The sequence below is a fragment of the Falco biarmicus genome, chromosome 6 (assembly GCF_023638135.1).
Source record: "Falco biarmicus isolate bFalBia1 chromosome 6, bFalBia1.pri, whole genome shotgun sequence".
Taxonomy (NCBI): domain Eukaryota; kingdom Metazoa; phylum Chordata; class Aves; order Falconiformes; family Falconidae; genus Falco; species Falco biarmicus.
In genome coordinates, this window is record NC_079293.1 from 45,117,529 (window position 1) to 45,137,976 (window position 20,448).

General features: G+C 39.7%; 1 protein-coding gene across 7 annotated transcripts; it reads right to left on the reverse strand.

Annotated features, from left to right (window-relative positions):
• Nucleotides 1–1,676: 1,676 nt before the first annotated feature.
• KATNA1 (katanin catalytic subunit A1) lies at nt 1,677–20,437 on the reverse strand. 7 transcript variants are annotated; one of them, XM_056342434.1, is made up of 12 exons: nt 20,307–20,390; nt 19,491–19,554; nt 15,190–15,364; nt 14,325–14,482; nt 11,817–12,000; nt 10,111–10,232; nt 8,713–8,818; nt 8,213–8,371; nt 6,963–7,089; nt 5,295–5,429; nt 4,895–5,021; nt 1,677–2,012 (listed from the first exon to the last, which is right to left on the reverse strand). In XM_056342434.1, exons 3-12 carry the CDS (start codon nt 15,358–15,360, stop codon nt 1,814–1,816), a joined length of 1,488 nt encoding a protein of 495 aa, XP_056198409.1. In that variant the 5' UTR covers nt 15,361–15,364; nt 19,491–19,554; nt 20,307–20,390; the 3' UTR covers nt 1,677–1,813. The 7 variants fall into 7 exon arrangements, 6 of the variants coding, with proteins under 6 accessions (XP_056198409.1, XP_056198407.1, XP_056198406.1 ...); XM_056342432.1 differs by lacking the exon at nt 20,307–20,390 and adding an exon at nt 19,685–19,974; XR_008822454.1 differs by lacking the exon at nt 19,491–19,554 and adding an exon at nt 3,699–3,849 and having other exon boundaries at nt 1,876–2,012; nt 20,307–20,437.
• Nucleotides 20,438–20,448: the final 11 nt, after the last annotated feature.

Below are 20,448 nucleotides of genomic sequence, written 5' to 3' on the forward strand. Positions count from 1 at the left end.
AGGTTTAATTCAGAAATTCTCAAAAATCCATCAGGCTTAAGTGGCCCCCTACTGGATTGCTTCCAAGGACTAAAGCTTGCCTACTTTCCCTTCTTACTCAAGTAACAGAACAAGTATTTTGGTTTGCTTGCAAGGAATTGATTTATGAGAAGACATCTCTTCCTGCAACACAGCTGACAACTACACATCCATCCTAACATACAAACAGGTAAGTACAACAAAACCCAAGCTCTTCAAAACACTGCATCTTTTTCTTAACTGACATATACAGCCGACCTTTTGAAAGCAAAGAGGTACATTTGTTTTTAATTTTGGAGATGGAAGTCTCTAAATGCACATACCCGTATACTCGCTTGATCTTCTTCATTGCTGGGTTCATCATGCCAGGTCCAGCCAGGGAATCGGGAGCCCTCAGCAGTACCTGCATTTCGGTGCCTTGCCAGAGCGTCTCACCACAGCCACTGCTCAAGTCCCTTTTCAGCATGTTCAGCTGTCACTCAGTGACTCAGTGACACTGTGGTGAATTTTAAGTACATAAACAAGATGTTCACGATAATGGCATTTACACAACTTGGGATACATTTGCCTTCTACCTGGACTGCAACTTTTCATTGTCATTTGTCCTTCCCACCTGCCTGGCAGCATCTGAAAGAGATACATGAGCAAGAACTCCAGGCCAGTGTCATACAGCATGTTTCTGCCAGCTGAAACAAGTCTATAGACATACTTGATTCATGAAAAAGCATGAAGTTTAGCTGCAAGCAGAACTGCAGCCAGCTGCTCCAAGGTGAACTAGCAGGAAGTGTTTCCAAAAAAAATGGATGGATAGAAGTTACAGATGTTTTAGTTACAATGACCACTGTTGAGCAAAATCTAAAATTATGACCTAAATGGTCACTGTAGAACCACCCTCACAGAGCTGCTTCTACATTCCACTTGTCAAATAATACAAAAAGAGAATTTAGATTTTACATCAATTGTAAGGTCAGGGTTATGAGCAGAAACCAACTGAGCACAAACACGCACTGCCTCACCAGAATAAATACCAGCCTTACACTTACTGGTGTAAACTGGGACCCAACCTGCCAGTCAAGAGTTCTGAAGCTTACAGTTCCGTACAGTCAAGGAAGAAAAACGTACTTTGGAATTAATGCCAGAAAGCTTTTGTTTTCCCTCAGACTTACAAGGAGACTATACATGTGACAGTGCATCACCGCTGGCTGCACAGAGTTGCTCTGGCTGATTGTATTTTAATGTTACTTAACGGATACTGTAAACCAGTGATGATCCTACACTTGCTTAAACTTCAGTAGAATCGACTTGACTGTTCGTAATGCAAGGGTTGCTGTTCTAAATCTCAACCTTTGAGTAGGTTCTTTACTAATAACTAAGAAAGAGTTTAAGGGTAGAATTCTCTACGATCAGCTAGCAAAACCATCTATATACCTGCATCTTGTTCACCCCATTTCTAGTTCTCAGCATCCCTTACTCATTTAGCAGGGCTACACTGGGCTTTTGGTATAATAGCTATTTTTCCAAGAGTAAACCCTCTGATGCAGGAGTTGAATTTAAGTAATTTTAAAATTGTGAGGATCAAAGCAGATCCCATCAGTATCTTTTGTATTTGAGAAAAATAAGTAACTTTTGAGCTAGTTCAAAGACAGCTAGACAGAATCTGCATTTTAAAAAAAATTTATTTAGACATCTGTTGCTCTTAAATTACAAAAGTTAAAAAGAGCGCGCAGTGCGCTGACACACTACTTATTACTTCTAAGCTTAAGACATAAAGGTGGCTTCTTCAAGATAAGACAACTCAGCATGATCCAAATTCAACTATCCATTTCTCGTATTTCTCAATGTCCGCAGCAGATACCGATTTAGAAACTTTCTTCAAAGCTATTTCAAAGTCTTCCATAGTTGTTGGCATGTGCATTTCATCTCGGGAAAGATTTCTTATTTCTTCTGGTGTCAACCCTTCAATACGCCTTCTCATAGCCATCAACGATGCATCTCTATTAAGGATGCAAAAAAAAAAAAAAAAGTTACTCAATACAGAATGGCAAGTTCAGTTGATTGAAAGGCTCAACATACCATTCCAGTTAAGCTGTTACAATTCACTATTGTATCTTTTTGAATGCAAGCTTTTACAGGAAGATCTCCAAGTGCTTGTACAACCTACAATACCATGCCACCCATATTTTTCAAACATGGATTTATTCTCACTGGATCCCTGAACAACTACTATTCACAAGCTAGGTGAAAGAGGTGGACTGACTAGTTCCTCTAATGCCACTGCATGCCTGTGATGCAGCTGCCATTTACAGAATTTTTAATGGGAACAAGGCTAAGTAATGGTTCTGGTTCTCCTGCACGTAGGAGGAAAGGCTGGAACATTTCCTGGTCCAAACAGAAATCCCGCTTCAAAGACAGAGAGGTCAACAGCATCTACCTCCAACCTGTACCTTCACCATTAACTCTTAAAAGTACAGAATCCGTTCAGCCTGTAGCTCTTCAAACTTCTGGCCTCAATAAGCATTAAGTGTCTTTACAAATGTGTCACAGTCATTCCAACATCGGCTCTCTGTGCTTTCTCAAATGCACTCTCAGTGCCTGGAGAAGCACCAAAGCTATATTCAAAAAATAGGAAGCCACCCACTGGAACCCACAGCAGGGCTCAGTTCTGTTCCAAAGGCCTTTCAACCTTCACAGCCCACTCAAAACAATGATTCAGTTTATACTCACATATAAAATGCATCTAAATTGCATATTAGATTTCCTGGAATGTCTTTTAAAAATCAAGTTTTACCTTCACTTTCCATGGTTATATGCTGCCTGTAAGGAACTGTATTGTTACCTCTGACTGGTTTTCACTCTCGTTCAGCAACTTTGGATTTCACATCAAATTCTTTAAGATAGGAGAATAATTTGAGCAAACCAAAGTTCTTGGTTCACTTTTTCTTAAGTTTTGCTTGTGTCGCTAGCAAACACTGTTACAGCCTACAAGTTTGAATTTTACTATGTTTATGTACTGTGAGCCTGAACCATACTAAGCATTTTTAAATCAGTCATGGTTTTTTGTCTCAATGTAAATGAAACAATCATATCTACGATCTGGTTTTCCTGACACCATTAACGAAGTGGAAATACACAGGCTAGTATGAGTACTTTCTTACTAATTTCAAATCATGCGCATCCAAACCACAGTTTGTCTGGATTTCTGGTTGCTGCTACCTCTGTCTTCAATAAGGAGACTGCCACAAATTAAAGACTCCGGTGTTTCTTTGTGGGTTTTGTTTATTTGATTGCTTGCTTTTGCATGGTTTTTTTTAATAGTATTTGTACGAATGGACCTTGATTAAAAAAATAAAACCCAACAGAGTGTGTGTGCATCTCTCTATAAGCAAGCAATTGAAAAACATTACAAGCATTCTGACTTTTAAAACAAGCGCACTGGTATCCAGTGTAAAATGAATGACAAGTAACAAACACTGAACAGACCAGTGGAGACAAACTGCAGCTGAAACTCACAAAGCAGCTGGCCAAATAAACCCTCTTTCATGTAACATGAACCTATTAGCACAAACTCCTTTCGCAGCACAACCAACATCAAGACAGAGCAAAAAACCACCACAAATCCATCTCACAGACCTACAGATGAAACAAATCTGCACAACACTGATTCAGAGCAACTAACATACCATTCTTTTCCCAGACACCGTGTAAGGTTTGTTCAGGAAACAGCACTGAGGCTCCAAACTCTTAGTTCAGCCTTAAGCGACCCCTTTAGTGGCAGTTTTGTGTACAGGCTACTCGTATTGATCCCTGCAGCACTGCACATTGTCCTGTCAGCTGTGCGGACAAATGTTCGCAAAGCTGTATTAGGAATCAAGGCAAGAAATGGATCTGTGTTTGAGAGAAGTACCGAGGAGGTGTTTTTAATCCAGAACAGTTCTCTTATCCTGTTCAAAGTACAGCCCCCACAACACTTGCATGGGCACAACTAGGAGCCCAAGCCTTGCGCTGCCACACTTCTGTGCTACCAAAGCCTGAAAGCACAGTTACACAGGTGCTTATTAGATGATGACCGCGTCTTAAGAAGCTTTGGTTCTTTGTCCCTTACTGCTGATTCCATAGTTTGCCACTGCTGCAACTACTATGCCAGTGCAAAGCTTCAGATGTAAACCAGATCACCAATATTAGTCTCTTAAAAGGTCAGTCCTTTCCTTCCCTTTTCAATTTTTTAAAGAAAAGATGAGGGGAAAGGTTAGCAGGTATTTTTAGTCAATTATTTCAGGAATCTAGATTACAGAACAGGCCCACAAATGACTATGCAAACAATACTGAGGAAAATGGGAGATGGAGAAGGTAGAAGAAAACTGAAGTTGGACTCACAGTAAAGCCAATGTGCTGAGTACGCAGCTCTTGTACTATCACACAATATGGTATACCTTCTCTGTGTTGTGAAGGAAGACCACTCCACATTTTTACTTTAGTTTTTCTGGCCTCTGCCACTATCGTCTCTTACACACAGCTGTTCTGCTTAGGTAGTATAACCTCAGTGGTACGACTGCAACTCTGCAAGTTCAAGTCTACCATCCTGTGGATATTCCTCACGCAAGGAATTTGGTGTATACGAAGGAACATGGAATTTTACCTAAACCACAGCTTGTTTAGATTGCTATGTTGCAACTGCTTTTCACCATTACTACAGGAAAATATCAAATGGAAATCTAGGCAAATATTAATGCAGCATTTCACCTTTTAGCCATACATAAAAGACAAATTACAGTCTGGTTTTATCCAACAACTTTAATCATGTAAATTAAGTTACTTTACAAACAGTTTTCTCAGAGTTTTTAGCAGTAGTAACACAAATGATGCAAAGTTAACATACCTGCACACGTTGGTAATGTCTGCACCCGAATAACCCTCCATTTTCTCAGCTATATTTGCAAGGTCAACGTCATCAGCCAGTTCCAGTTCTCGCAGATTTATTCTCAGGAGTTCCTCTCTACCTTTTGCTAATCCAAGCATAAAAAAATTGAGTCTATACAATTTTCTTTCAGAAGATAAGTAACGAATTGAAGAAGGATAAGAGAGAAGAATGAGAAAAAAGACTATACTTGCTACAAGGGTAAATGTTCAATGTTTAGATTTAACATGGCCTTGAATTCATAAATGAAATAGTATACACGTATCTATTAGATTTTTCAACCAGGTGATCAGAACTAAAGGAATATTGATAAGTTTAGATTTTAGTCTTTTCAACCTCTCCTCTCCCCAAGTCTTCATACCTGATGGTAAAGGAATGTAAATTCTTTTTTCTAGTCTCCGTCTTAGGGCTTCATCGATATCCCAAGGAAAATTAGTAGCAGCAAGTACCATGACCATCTTGGAAGGATCATCATTTTCAGTAGCCCCTCCAACACCTGCATTGGAGAAAAGAGGGAGTAAAATATACATATGTTTTGTGACATTTCATGTATAGAGAGAACAATATCCACAATTCTGGAGTATTAAAGCAGCTGTTTACTACTGCACTTCAGTGAGTCCAAGTGCAGTCAGCTTTTCATCTATATGATAGCCTGCAAGCGAAAATGGAGACTTAACTTAATTCACATCAGGAAGTTCCCCTCTATCACAGCTGGAATGGATTTACAGCAGAGTTGTTTGTATTTCTGCCATTACAGTGTGTGAATTTTCACATCAATGTTCTGCAAGAGCGTGTGAGGAAAACCAAAATAACACCCCCAAACCATCACCACACCAAAAAAGATACTGCTCCCCCCCCAACAGTATTCACTAACAGCCACACAAAAGCAGCATTTCTTCACTTCTGAATTCAGGTCAAATGTTTCACATATGCAAGTGGCTTCTTACAAACTGCTGAATTTGAACGTTTAAATTTGGTGGACTGAATCACAGCTTCTCAGAAGCAACGAGAACACCTCCATCTCTAAAGTAATGTGAAACTGCTGCTATGTGAGGAAGTTAATTTCATTAAACCTGCTACTCTCTGCATTTACTTTTTTTGCTTACCATCATAGGATTGGGCTACGGAATAGTCGCTGTACCTAGTCTGCCTGAAAATTTGCATATAAAACACCATTTATGAATGCTCAAGTAGAAGGACCTCGAATAGTATTACTAATAAAATCAGCTTATGCACATACTAGAGTTACGAGAGCAGCATTACAGCTCTGCAGCTATTTAAAGACAAACATAAAAGGGTATCAACACCAGAGAAGCAGAAATAAATATATAAATCTTCTGACTCATGGAATTCTACCACAAATTACTCCATAGATAAGCACTTTTCAGGTGCTCCTCTCCTCCTCTCTGCTCACCAGAGCATAAAAAGGATGCCTCTATACGGCAACTTTGCAGTGTGTTACCTACTTTTAAACTTTGTTGTGAAATATTAACCAAATAGCTGTAATGAACTCAGTATTTTAAAAAGAAAACTCTCACAGCCACATCTATAAAAAATTGCCTTCATTTTTTATTTTTATCTTTAGGGGAAAAAAAAAAAAAAGAGAACCCGAAGAAGTTAAGTGTTACAATTGCCTTTGAAGTTTAAATTGGAGCAGGTGACATTCTTTTGAAACACTTTTTACTTGGAGAAGTGAGTGATATGCTAGGTAAAGACTTGAGAGGAGCAATCAGTACTTTCTTCCTTTTGCAGTTTTGAAATACTGTGTTTTCCACTGAGTCTTCATTATTCTGAGTAAGTAATATAAGATCATTGCTCATGTGCTAGAAGATTGTTAAATAATTGGTATCTTTTTTTCCTTCCACACTGACAGTTGGAATAGTAGTGCACTTCTATCTTTTTACCCTATTGTATGTAAGGCTTTCAAAGGAATTGCTTCTGAAGAATGAGGTTTTGATTTACTTTTTTTTTTTTTTCCCCCCCTCAAATTTCCTCCAGTCCAGCACTTCCCAGCGATCAAGTTATTTACCATCCATTTGAACTAGCAGTTCTGCCTTCACACGTCGGCTAGCTTCATGCTCCTCTGAAGTTCCCCTGCGACTACAGATAGAGTCAATCTCATCAATAAATATAGTTGTCGGGGCATAAAATCGAGCCTAAAGAAAGCAAAAGATAAAACAGAAACTGAAATGGCAGCCTACTTACATTTAACAAATAGCATATTCAGAACTGACTAATGACACGTTTAACCCCAGAGTGAATCAGCTCTTAAGTATCAAACTATCCAGTCTTCCATTCCTATAACCACAACTATAAACCAGCTGTGCATTCATTAATAGCATTTGAGCAGAACAGTTTTTGGGAAAGTGCTATAGTTGTTAGGGCTATAAACAAATGTTTAATAAGCTAAAGGCAGTTTTACACATTAGGAATAATATTTATAACTGTGAGAGTCATCACAGAATGCTTGAATAAGAACTCAGTTAAAGCTAGGACGAACATTAAACTAGGACACCATGATATGGAACCTGTCCAAGAACAGGTCAACTGCAAAATAACCTTCCTTAACCTTTCTGAAAACAAGGGGTCAAAGACAATGATCGGCAATAATAAAAGCTATTCCCCTACAGCAGCTGAGATGCTGTCCATTGTGTATATGCATTTTTGATTGATCATATCAAGCGAGTTGATATCATGCCTATCAACCTATGTTGTAAAAGATCTTTTCTTTTCATACTCCTCTGACCACTGCAATTGCAACTCTGCTGCCCCCTTCCGTACCGGGCACCCCAGCGCACGCTGCAGGCAAACCCGGTAACACGTGAGAAGAGACGACCTATTCTCAGCCAATTTCAAGTGTCACGTGCTCTGAAGCCAGCCACAGTTTGGAAGTCCACTTCTTTTAAGCACAAACAAGAAACCACCCACAACAACAACAAAACACACACAGCCGAAGTCGGGTTCTCACCCAGAAAGCAATTACATTTCATCTCCAGTTTTACATTCAAGTATGTTCTACAAAACTCATCAGCTTATAGCGAGCTACCTCTAATGTAACTAGCTAACATGAAAATAAAGATGACCTCATTTTTCAGTTTTTATAAAGCTGTTTAGAATAATCTCTTCAATGTACATGGCCAAATCAGAGGTCCTAAAGTGTTTGAAACTTGGAGAGCTGTTTATGTATGCTGAGAGTTCTACACCTTGGCAAGGTTTCACTATTCCAGAAGTAATTTCTACTTCATTATCTCACTATTTATGTTCAGAAACTTTAATCACCATTTCAAACAGCAGACGAACAAGTTTCTCAGATTCTCCTCTGTATTTTGAGGTAAGTGTGGAAGAAGAAACATTGAAAAAAGTAGTCTTGCATTCAGTGGCGACAGCTTTTGCCAGGAGGGTCTTTCCAGTACCAGGAGGACCAACCATCAGCACACCCTATTAAAATGAAGAAAACCCACTTTTAGGAAAAGAATCATAACACTGGCAATTTGAAAGTTTGTTTAATAGTGTAATATCAAAATACCAGATGTAAACTTTCCCTTGAAAAGTTATTCAAAGGTAAGTAATTAATTACTATTGCTTACTTACAACATATAGCTGAAGACAGTGTATTTATCTGGCTGACATTTTTATTTTGTTAGTACTATTGACCACAAATTTTGTTACTCAAAAGTAGAAAGAATTTATATAAACTGTAAAACACCTGAAATGTCTTGTTCCGCCAAGATCCAATCTCAGAATCCTACTTATGATCACAGGATCAGATTTTTTCATACCTTCCATGGTCTTCTAATTCCCTTAAAAAACTCTGGCATCCACATCGGTAAAACTACAGCTTCCTTAAGCAGCTTTTTGGCTTCTACTAAATCAGCAATGTCATCCCTGACAAGAAAGAGAAAGATTCAGACAGGCTGCAAAAGAATCAGTCCACAGCTCAAAACAATATGCAATTAAAACTTATTGTAATGTAACAGCTCTTCCATAATTCAGGAAAATGAGCTGGATTTATTTACATTCTACTAGCAAAAGCCTACAACAACTACAGCTGACGTGGCTAGTAGACTCCAGCTGGATGCAAAAGCAAAAAGACACATTAACTATTTCACTAGAGCATTGTTGCTTTATTCACAGAAAGAATAAGCAGTGTAAGGCAAGCTGGTTAAACTTATGCTAGTTACAGATGCTGCTGCCCTCATTTGCAGAGAGGCTGGCTGTTTTCATTGTTACGAGAACAGTTTACTGCAGAGTAGTAAATGTAGCTGAATCAAAAAGAATTTTTAGAATTCTTTTCCAGAGCTACAGATGTATTAACTCTTAAGATACCTTATAGGCTGGTCTCAGGGCATTCCACTTACCAGAATGTGCCCAACCAGTATTTTGGTTTCAAAACATAGCTAGATGGAGAATTAGTTTCAAATCTGAAGGTGCAATTTAAGATTCAATATAAAAACTGAAACATATTTACATATTAAACTGAAATACATGACAGTTGCACGCATGCAAAATTGTTTCTGGGATTGTTCAGGGTTTTTTTAAAGCCTACTTCATTTGCCAGAAGATTTTTTTCTCATTTAATCCTCAGAAAACCACCTAAGCTTAGAAACATTTGGAACACAAAACAAGCTTTGTATAAGGTTTAATATTTAACACATTTGTGTAAAGGTACTGGCACATGGTTATATTTTATACTGCGGTCACATCACATCCAGCAAGATTTCAAAGGTCTCCTATATTGACATACTCCTATATTGACATAACTTCTTTGTTAATTGGTATTCTACCTTGGTATGCCCCTGGGAAGCAAGGCAGGTTTTTAAATGAAGAGGCACTGGCAGACACTAGACTCTTATACATTGCAAAAAATCATCTTAAAAATTTATTTCAGGACTCTTCGAAAAGTTTGAGAAGCTTCGTGTGGTCAGGTTGGACAGGGGGTTGGACTAGCTGATCTTTAAAGGTCCCTTCCAATCCAAACTATTCTGTGAATCTATGGGTGGAAAAAAAAGTTGTAAAAATATTCAGCTACACAAGTTTAGTTGCCTATTTAATGAGTAAAGAAAACGCGTAGGTAACTTTTTATATGTAAGCATATGCTAAAATACTTCATTCTTGTCATATCGTATAAGAGGAAAAAGAAACAACTCAGAAAAACTGTCAGCAATATCCAAACTTACCATCGAATGTTGGGATTCTGAGAAATGATATCTCTTTCCAAAGCTTCCACTAAATCTTTATCATATCCAGCACTATCAAATTTCTTTGGTTCAGACTCTGAAATCTCAGATGTGGATTTGTTCTACATATAAAGGATATAACAATGTAAATACCTAACAGTGGCTATGCTACTAATGGATTTTTATAACAAGTCCACAATAGCATCTTATTTCTAGAAGGCAGCAACATAAACCAGCATGAAAATCAGGGAGCATCCACATGACTGCGGCACTGCAGGATCTATGTGGTTCACCCAGACTTTCTCTACTGCCCTGGTCCTATTTCCTTCTCACCAAAGCCAGCATATTAAACTGAGGCAGTTTCTTTGCTTTAGTACGTAACTAAACCAGCACACGCCTATCACACTATACCAGTGTTTGCCTCTTCTCCTGGAGAAATCGAAAACTATCTGAGGCAGCAGCTGGGTAGGGGGAATTATACGTGAGACTGGATCAGAAAGTGTCACACTGAGCTAGAGTATCTCAAACCCTATGAGTGTCATCAATATGTCATATATATGGGGGACACACGTAAAAAATAATTAAGCAGGACTTCCACATGTAGGATGACCAAAGATGATCTGCAGGAAGACCACAGAGGTAAAAGAGCTAATTAACTGATACTGAAGCATGGACAAGAACAGCAGAGAAGCAGCTCTGCAGTAGAGCTGAAGCAAAGAAGCTACACAGTTCAAAGGGCTCAAACAGCAGAGACCATGCAACTGAAAGGAAATAAAATGCACTAGACATACCCCATTTTTTTTTATACACTTAACAGCAAGCACTGGTGATGACTGAACAACTGCAAAAAAGAAAAAAAGACCTATCCTGTCTCTGTGTGTGTATATTCTTAGTGAGAGAGGATTATCAAAGACAGTGTAATACAGCTCCTAACAGAAGTAGCAGCTTACATAGCTTAACAGTTCCACCCTTGTAGTTTATACTGTTTCCACAGGCCATGACACCTTGCCACAACATGAAGTTGCTGAAGCTAACAAACTGTTACATGGACATTTGATTTATTCAGAGTCTGGAAAACTATGAATTTAGTGTCTTCAGTATGATCTTTTACTCTGGTCATCAGCTAAATTTATGGATACCAGAGCACAAGTGAAAATTAAAGCACACTGATTGCAAAGAAGAGATCATAGATCATTCTCTCTCATGAAGTACATTGGGTTTTTGTATTAAACTGTAAAGAGCCTGGAGCTAATACCAGATCTCAAAAAAAACAAAAAACAAAAAAAACCCCAAACAAACCAAAAAGACAGGTCTCCTAAATAAATCTTGAAGTGCTTTGGAACACTTGATTCAACCTCTGTCCAGAATATACAAAAGCAATTAAAGAACCCACAATGACATCCCATCTTGAATGAGCTCCATCAGGCTCAGTTTCAGTAATTCAGTGGTATAATTTTAAAAAACTATCTTCAGGTTGCAGTAAACAAGCCCACATTTACCAGATCACTTCCTCCAAATGCGAATTTGTTGGGTTTTTTTATTAATCCATAACCATGACTGTCCATAAAACAAAGATACCTTACAAGGTGAGATTCAAATCAGCATGCTGACTTGAACACAAGAAACATTTTATAGTCATCCAATTCTATAGTACACTCAATACTAAGAAAGCAAGACTGAGTTCACGAAGTTATTTGCAAGCTTACCTTTTCCTCTCTTCCTTTATTTTGCTGATCCTTTTTTTCCCGGCTGCGGACCGCCTTCCCTTTATCATTGGGATTTCGAGAGGATGGACGGTGAGGGCCTCTGACAGCTGCACTTACACGATTATTGTGACCTCTGCAATCACTGCACTGAGCAGATTGACGTTTTCTGGGTCCTGGCGAAGGTCTAATTAGTTGTAACATATGCAAAAAGCCTCAGTGTAAAGTCACTGGTGAGCACTACATAACCAAATCAAGTGGTTACAAACTGAAAAGCCATTTTGCTCATGATAAAAATCTGTATGTCAGAAACAAGACAGACATTTTTAGATAGTCACTAAACAAAGTTTCTTTTTGCCACAAGCTCAGGGCTCATTTGCTTAAAACAAACTCCATGCTTTGTATATTTCATAAATAAAAGTAATTCTAGTATTACAGAGCTTAGCAAAAAGTAAACAAAACAAAAAAATTCCCAATATATTTTCTCCTTATCACAACAGTCCTCACCCTCCTACCCAAAGAAACTTAAAGGTTTCTGGGGAAGGACAGTTTTATCTTCACTTCCTTTTAATTTCGCTTCTTGGGAAAGAAAATGTGTATGTGAGCCCTCCAGCTGTTTGAAACTAGAGTACTTTTAGAAACACATAAGAATAAACCAGTATCATGATTAGCACTGTGGATTTCTTTTTTAAAATTCAGTTTCTTCCCCATATAAATCCATTACTCTCACAGGTAGACTTTTTCCATGGGCCTGCATAAAATTCCAGCATCAATAAGCTATCAGTCAAGTTTATGTTCAGGGATATTTCTAAAGAACAGAAAACAGAAGACTCCGATTTGGAGAGAATTTACTTGAATGAGGAGATGTGTTTTGACATATCATTCAAGATATATCAGAATCCAGTACCTGCCCATAACTTCTCTTTAATTTATCCACAGCAGCAAGTTTGTCAGAACATATCTCTTCAGGGTGAAATGTATATTAGGCAACATGAATATGCTAATGATAAGATCATATGGTGAATGTATTTTCACTCTCCAAATGGAGCACCTACCACCCTATACTTTTATTTATGAACAGCTAGCCACCTCTGAATTCCACTCCAGAGCTCAAGATAAAGCAATAATGCGATTACACATCTAATTTCCACCTAAATTTGTGAGCTCTGCTACCTCTGTATAGGAATTTACTGTGGTTACTCCAACACAACATGGCCCAAGTTTTCACTGTGGCTTCTTCTTGCTACCATAACTCAACACTTTACCAGCTGGTAAGATAAATAGAAAAAAACCAGTTCTCTGAAGTACTTCCTTTCTTAGAAAGATGACTTTGTGTATCTCTTCACTAGAAAGCTTCAAAACATTAGGAAAGTTCTACCTCCCAGACTATTCTTCCAAAAGGTTTGAATGAAATTGGCTAGCAGTGTTCCGAAGTTATTACATGAGATTAAACAGAAACAGTGTGATCACATAAGACCCATTTCCTTCAGAAGGCAGGCTTAAAATAAATACATTTTTTAAAAAAAAGTAAAAATGTAGCCGCAAAGACTGAACTTGTCTGTGCTGTAAGTTCAAAGCCTCAAAGAACAGTCTGACAGCACAGCTATGCTGATCTAATAGTCACTTTCTGTCAAAATGCACATTTCCACGTCTGCTTTGCATGCACTACTGTTCCCTCCTTCATGCACCACTGGCATGTGTTAAAACCTTTCCATTAACCAGTTCAAGGAGCTAAGCTCAGGAAAACAAGAAAAACATCAAAAGCCAAAAAAACCAGAGGCCAAACAAAAGAAATACTAGCCCCACAAAAGCGTCTTTTTTGCCGGTTTAGCATCCCAAACCAGCTAATTAACACCGACAAAGACAAAAATGAAAAAAAAGTAAGACAACTGTGGCGGGGAGGACTATCCTTTCAGCAGCAGCTACACTGCAAGGCCTTGGTTTCACAGACACTAACCCAGCATAATTCAAAAAGACATCTAAAATAAGGAGGCTGGCCTGCGGCTGCTTGTTCCCAACCCTTCCCTCGAGTTTATGCTAGCCTAACTGACCAGTTCACCAAGATGATCAGGGAACCACCTGCTACAGAAAGGAAACTGAGCTTGAACACTTCTAGATTTTACTGTTACCCTGCTAATACATCTTCATTCTTTTTCTATCAGCTACATGCAGAATCATTTTAAAATTGATGAGATCAATTCAGGAATAGAGATGAGCTTCCACAGAATAACTAGCTCATCTTAAGTCAGGGAAAAGAAAAGAAAAAAAAAAGAAAAAAAGGAAGAAAAGTAGCTTTACATTAGTCAAGCCTACATTAAGATTAAAGCCCCAGAATGTTCTGAAGTAGGTTGCCTCAAAATGGCATCTCCTTCACTACAAATGGAGGCAAGCTGCTGGTGTTATGTGTTACACATCTCACTTCTAGAACAAAAATTACACAATAACAGGCCGAAGTCAAAGCACACTTTGCCCTGATAAACGTTCATTTTAAGTCTTCAGGTTCCCTCTTACCTACGCTCAGCAGGTACTGGCAAAGACCAGACTTCTGCATCATGAGCTGGTAATTCCTGTTGTGAAGCTTTCAACGGAGTGCTGTCTAGTTTAAAACTCTCTAGAGTTTTCATTATGTCTTTCACATGCTTAGCTTCCACACTTATCTCCTGCCAAACCTGATTAAAAAAAATAAAGTAGATTAAGCACATTGCAAGCAAGTTTGTAATAGTCCTCTGTTCAAGCCCATGTAATGCCCAGATGGATTCCACAAGGTCTCACAAGCTACCCGACTCTACTTCAATAGACAAGAATAATGCACGTCAGATATTAAGAAGGTTTTTCTGCCTTCCTCATCACACTTAGAGAATAAACAAATAGATTTTGGATTTAACACCAAAGAGGATTTGACAAATTTTGCATATTAAACAAGTATGACAGAAAAGAGTGCAACCTAAGAGACTGAACGTCAATAAAAAAAAAGATGGTTTGCGTTAAGGATAAATTAACATGGTAGCCACAACACTGTTTCTATTAAGGATCTACATCACACTCCGAAAACAGTGAGAGGGAAATAAGATTATTCAAAATGATACCAGCCTAAAAACCCTTCAGCATAACAGGGGCACTTATCAGCAAGAAGCTGACCAGCCAGAGAGTGGACTGGCTCCCCAGAGCTGTGTTCCACTGCCTGTTCTGTCATTGTCAGAGCAAAAAATCAGAAAGACTTAAATAAGTCTATATAATAACAAGCCTATATATAACAGGACGACAGTTTATCAGGGAATGGTGTAAGTATTTTTATACTTTTGTTTACCATAAGATAAGACAATTTTTGCTACTTTGATGTTTTTCCCTCAGAATGTCCCAGAAAAGTACTATTTACCTGTTGCCATTTCTGTTGCAGATACGTATCTCTGACAGAGTAGAGATATTTATTCATTTGGTCAAGAACTCCCTGATAGTAGACCATCGCAGAGTCATAATTTCCAAGTAAGGCATATTCACGGGCCAGCTTTACATTCTCACTGATCATAACAAGGCTCATGTTCAACATGAAGCTGAAAAAAAAAAAATATTAAGGAAAAAAATAATCCCAGGACCAGAACAAATTTTTCCAACTATTTTCATATGCTTATTACCTCATTTGGCATATCAAAATACAGAAGGTGGAAATATACTGGTTAGAAAAAGATCCTAGAATAAATGTCATCTATATAAAAAGATAATTTTTCCCTATTACTATAAATCAAACTCTTCATGGTGAAGTTTTTACTGATAAACGTATTACTTCATAGAATTGTTTCATACAATGAAGATTCTGTTGAAAGGCATATATGAGATATGCAGATTTAAATGCACTGTTGCAAGGCCCAGTACTCTCCTTCCCTATTTATTCTATTGTGAGATAAATTGGTATTTTACTGTTGGTACTACAACATCGTCCATATTATAATGGCCTGTGGCTTAAAAAACCCCAACAAACAATAAACCAAAGCCCTTCTTCCAGATGAAGTTTTATTCATTTTTTTTTGCCTTAACATTCCATGCATAAGTTTAAGGGCCTGATTTTGCATCATGGAGAACATTATTTTTCCATTTGTTTGATTTTACAATTCTTCAGTTTTATTTAATGTTTCTTTGAAACAAATATCCATCTTCCATGCCCAGCTTGCACCTTCCTATCACCTTCATTTTTACACTTAAAAAGAAACTCTTCATGAATGTTGGGGTTGCTAAGTTATCACTGAAAGGTAAGGAAAGTCTGCAATTAAACATGTAGTGTGTAGCTACCCACTTGATTTAACATCTTGTTCAAACCACGCTACTTTTCCCCACCAAGTGGGTAGAGATTTTTTGAGCAAACATCATGGACTATGACCACTTCTACTTTGTAGCATTAGCAGAATCTGCACTTTTAGTTTAGAATAGCACAGAATTATTATTTATACAAATACAGTAATAAGTGGAAGCAGTACTTATTCTTCACAGTCACCACGGTCCATAGAGCAGTCATCCTATGTGCTTATCCATTACTTACACATCCCATCCCCCCTTTTTTCTAAAACAGCTGCACTGTGTCCACTTTTCCTGCCTCTTGCAAACCACGAATACCCCCAGTTTCCTCCTAATTTCCTAGAGCCAAGCACAGAAAAAATTAAAATAACTACATAAGCATGCCTGCAAGAGAATTGTCTCGCTCTCATTTGGTACCTGCACCCAGTACCAGAAAGAAGCAATTGCAGACATGCAATTACAGCTAAGCCCTGGGATGAAGCATACTTGATACAGATCAACTATTTAAAGAATGTAAGAGGTACTAAACTCACCGACGCAATACAGATTTAAGACTGAACACATTTCAAGACCAGGTCAGGGTCAAGTTTGGATGCATTATCAGAGGTTTCAGCAGGCACACTTTGCACACACCAGACAACCTATTGCTAAAATACTAGTTCCCCATTGTACACATTTTAAGACTTCCACTCCCGTTTCTGCCCCCTTCCCAAGTAGCTTTATGCACGGATGCACAGCTGATCCACTCCTGAGCCAACACCTTCTTGCTTCCTTCCCCAGCTTCCCTTGAAGCAGATAACTGCTGTGAAAAGTTTCAGTCCAAACAGCAAAAACTCTGGCAGCAGCAGAACCGAAGACAGGGCTGTGACAGCCCACACCCATCCAAACCGAAGGGACCCGTGGGGCTGAGTCTGGAAACCTGCCATCATAAGAAGCCACACCATCTAATCTCACTCTGGCCAGAAACTTGCTGAGCTGGCCATCACGGCTACAAGCTGATATAGTTAATGTCACTAGCAACTACAAAGACTACTATATTCCAGGCTAATTAGGCTTCGGAGACACAGTTTGACCTGGGAGTTTTGTTGGTTTTTACCTCAGGAGAAAGAGCCTGAAGATGTTTGGCAACTGCTGTATGGATCATCACACAGATATTAGTGAAGTTTTTCCTGCTGTATTTAGGAGCAAGCTTTTCCACTCCTGCTCATCCTACCAGATACACCTGTTTGCCTGTCCTGAGAATTCAAACCGATGACTAACACTACTGAAATCACAAGTTGAGCAAGATGCTAATAAACATTTTTAAAATCAAGTAATAGCAAGTTACTAAAGCCAAACTAGACTTTCAAACACAGAAGTCAGATAACTTTTTTTACACTGAATGCTGTAGAGCAATCCAAGCAGAACAGCAGTTCTGTTTAAATAACTGGGGAGGGGGCAAACTTGTAACGGTAGCTTTCATCTGGAAATGTGAAAATAGTAAGAATTAAAAAAATCCCAAAAGGCTAAGTCGGGAAAATATGAAAGCTTGGGACCAAAATGACAGTACTGCACATCACAAAAGTAAATGTGATTTTCAAGCAACAGAAGACAGCGGAAGGAAGGGCAGAAAGGAGGAACAGCCACATGACAATAATGACCTAGTATTTCATACGGGGACGGGGGTAGGAAAAAAAAAAAAAAGGTGTTCACTTAAGCCTATAATGCCTCCAATACAACCGAATGTAGTCATTCCAATGAAACCCCAGGAAACTACCCGTTTCATCAGTTGTACTGAAAATGCAAGAGAATTTAGTTTAAACTAGAAACCCAATTTAATTTGTTGCTTCACGTTGAGTCATAAGAGCAGAAGAGCTTGAAGTGGCTTCCAAATACAAGGCTCTAGTGTACATGTGGGGCAGAAAAAGCTGCTGACTCTGCTTACGTTTGGACATGCCATTGCTGCTGCCACTAGAATACAGGGCTGATACACTAATGTGGGTCTGCAGGCTTACTGCACCTGTAACTAAACATGCTGCTGCCGTCCCAAGATAGGGGGAAAAATAGAGTTTGAGTACAGATCTGAAACCAGATTAAACTTTGCAGCAGAAAGTCACAGCAGACTGTGGCAGCTCAGAGTAGGGTGTAAGACACATGGGAGAGGTGTGACTATGCACAAACCCTAAGTCAAACCACACCTGAAGGAATTAAAAGAAACCCACAAAACTAATCCTGCACCACTTAAAATAAATTTCAAAGTATTTACAAATACCTAAGTACTATCACGTAACAGGATGTCAAAGCAGCAAGGCTGCACTTATCAGCTATGACCTTTCCATGAATCATGCCCAATGAAGTTATCTATGTTCCAACAGCAACTGAAATAGTAATGAGCTTGTAAAGTTTACAGCAAACAAGATATAAGGAAAATAATCTAAGCACTTTGTCTTGCAAGTTTAATTCTACACTGTGTATAAACACACATGCTTCACAGTAAGAATACTCACTTTCCACACTAGCTGTGAGTATATATGGTTTATCAAAATTAACACAATAGAAACTCATTGAATTAATGCACCTCTGGTAACAGAATACACTTTATCATTTGCTCCAAGCACCTCAAATACTTATGAAGTTGGAACAGCCCAGAGCAGCAGGGGTTGAGACGTAACAAAAGTTCAAGGTACCTAGAAGTTTTGAGAGTGAGGTTTTGGAACTTAATTTTATATTTAAAGATAACAACCTGACTGTCGTCAAGAAAACATCAGGGATACATCATGTTTTCCATAATGACTTTAAGGAATTATTGTAAGGAACAACTCTAAGTAATTTCTGCTTGCATTCATACATTAGAATTTGGGAAGCTGTAACTGAATGCAGTATCAATCCCATTTCACAAAGAAATTCCCCATAACTTTTAAAAAATAAAAGATTGATATGGAGATGTTGGGTGGGAAGATTAAAGTTGGGATCTATCAGTTACAACAGGGGACCCACCAGCCACTCTGCTGACTGAGAGAACAGCACAAGCCATACAAGGGAAATCCTTCCAAAGAGTCCTGTACAACCTTAACATCTGGGCTAAGCCAGAGCCTGAATTCTGGCAGAGTGTACATGTTTCCATTATTTCAGCCTGCTATACAGGCTCTGGCATCAAAGCAACCATGTAAAATTCAGAAAGTTCTCTTTGCAAGCCAGAAGAGAAAAAATCCAAAGTAACAGCTTTCAGGAATCAATTTTTACGGTTGACATGGCCTGCATCACCTCTGAGCTCCCTTCCAACTCAATACTCTTCACAACACCTACTCCCAGCAACATTCGGTATCAACAAGCGATTGTGTTAATTACTTGGGAAACAGGAGAGTTGCCAGACTTATTGGATACTAAACAAACTGGTTCTCCTCCACTTACCGTATTTAACAGTAACGGGAGCAAAAGAAAAATAGCCAGCAACCAACAACATAAGCATACCTTGCTATTTATGAAAAAAAAAAAATTAAGAAAAATATAAAAATCATTAGAGAGAGATACACGTTGGCAGATCATTTTATGTTTTCAATGCTAAGCCTTTCAAAAGACTTTTTTAAAAAAGTCACATTACTTACTCCCCGTTTCCACAGGGGATGGCACTCTTTCAAAATGACAGATGATCGATGTTAAACCAACACGTTTCTCAGCACATGCAGGCGCGCCTGCCGCAGACGGGATACCTACAACTGGTGCCTACTGCTTCTCTGTGGAGCAGAAAACCGCCATAACTGCCAAAAGCTTACTCCACTGAGGAAAAAACCTCAGCAGGTGGCGGGTGAAGGGCCGAGCAGAAGCGCAGCGGGGTGTCCGCACGGGCGCCCCGGTGCCTCAGGCGCAGCCCCGCACGGCTGGCCGGGGGACCCTCACACCGGGCGGCCCCCGCGTCGCGATGCCCCCGGGGGCGCCACACGCGCGAGCCCCAGCAGTGACACCAGGCCGCCGAGCTCGGTGTAATGGGCACGGTGGCACCACGGCAGCCACCCACTCTCCAGAGCGGTGCGCGGGCCCCGGGCCGGAGGAACCGACGCCTCCCCCCGCCGGGTCCCCGGCGCCGCGCGGGGCTGCCCCTCGCCTCAGGCCGAGCAGGGGCAGCCGGTGGCCGCCGCCGGGAGGGCTGGGGGGCACCGAGGCGGGGCGGGTAGCCCGGGGAGGGGGGGGAGAAGGGGCAGGTACCGCGGGTCTCCCCCAGCCACTTACTCCTCTCCAGAGCGCAGCCCCACCGCAGCAGCAGCTCCCCGCAACCACGACCCCTCCGCTCCTTCCTCCTGCGGCGGCGCTGACCCCTCCCCCGGCCCTGCCCGCCTCCTCCCGCCGCCGCCGGCAGTTTGAAGGTAAATCC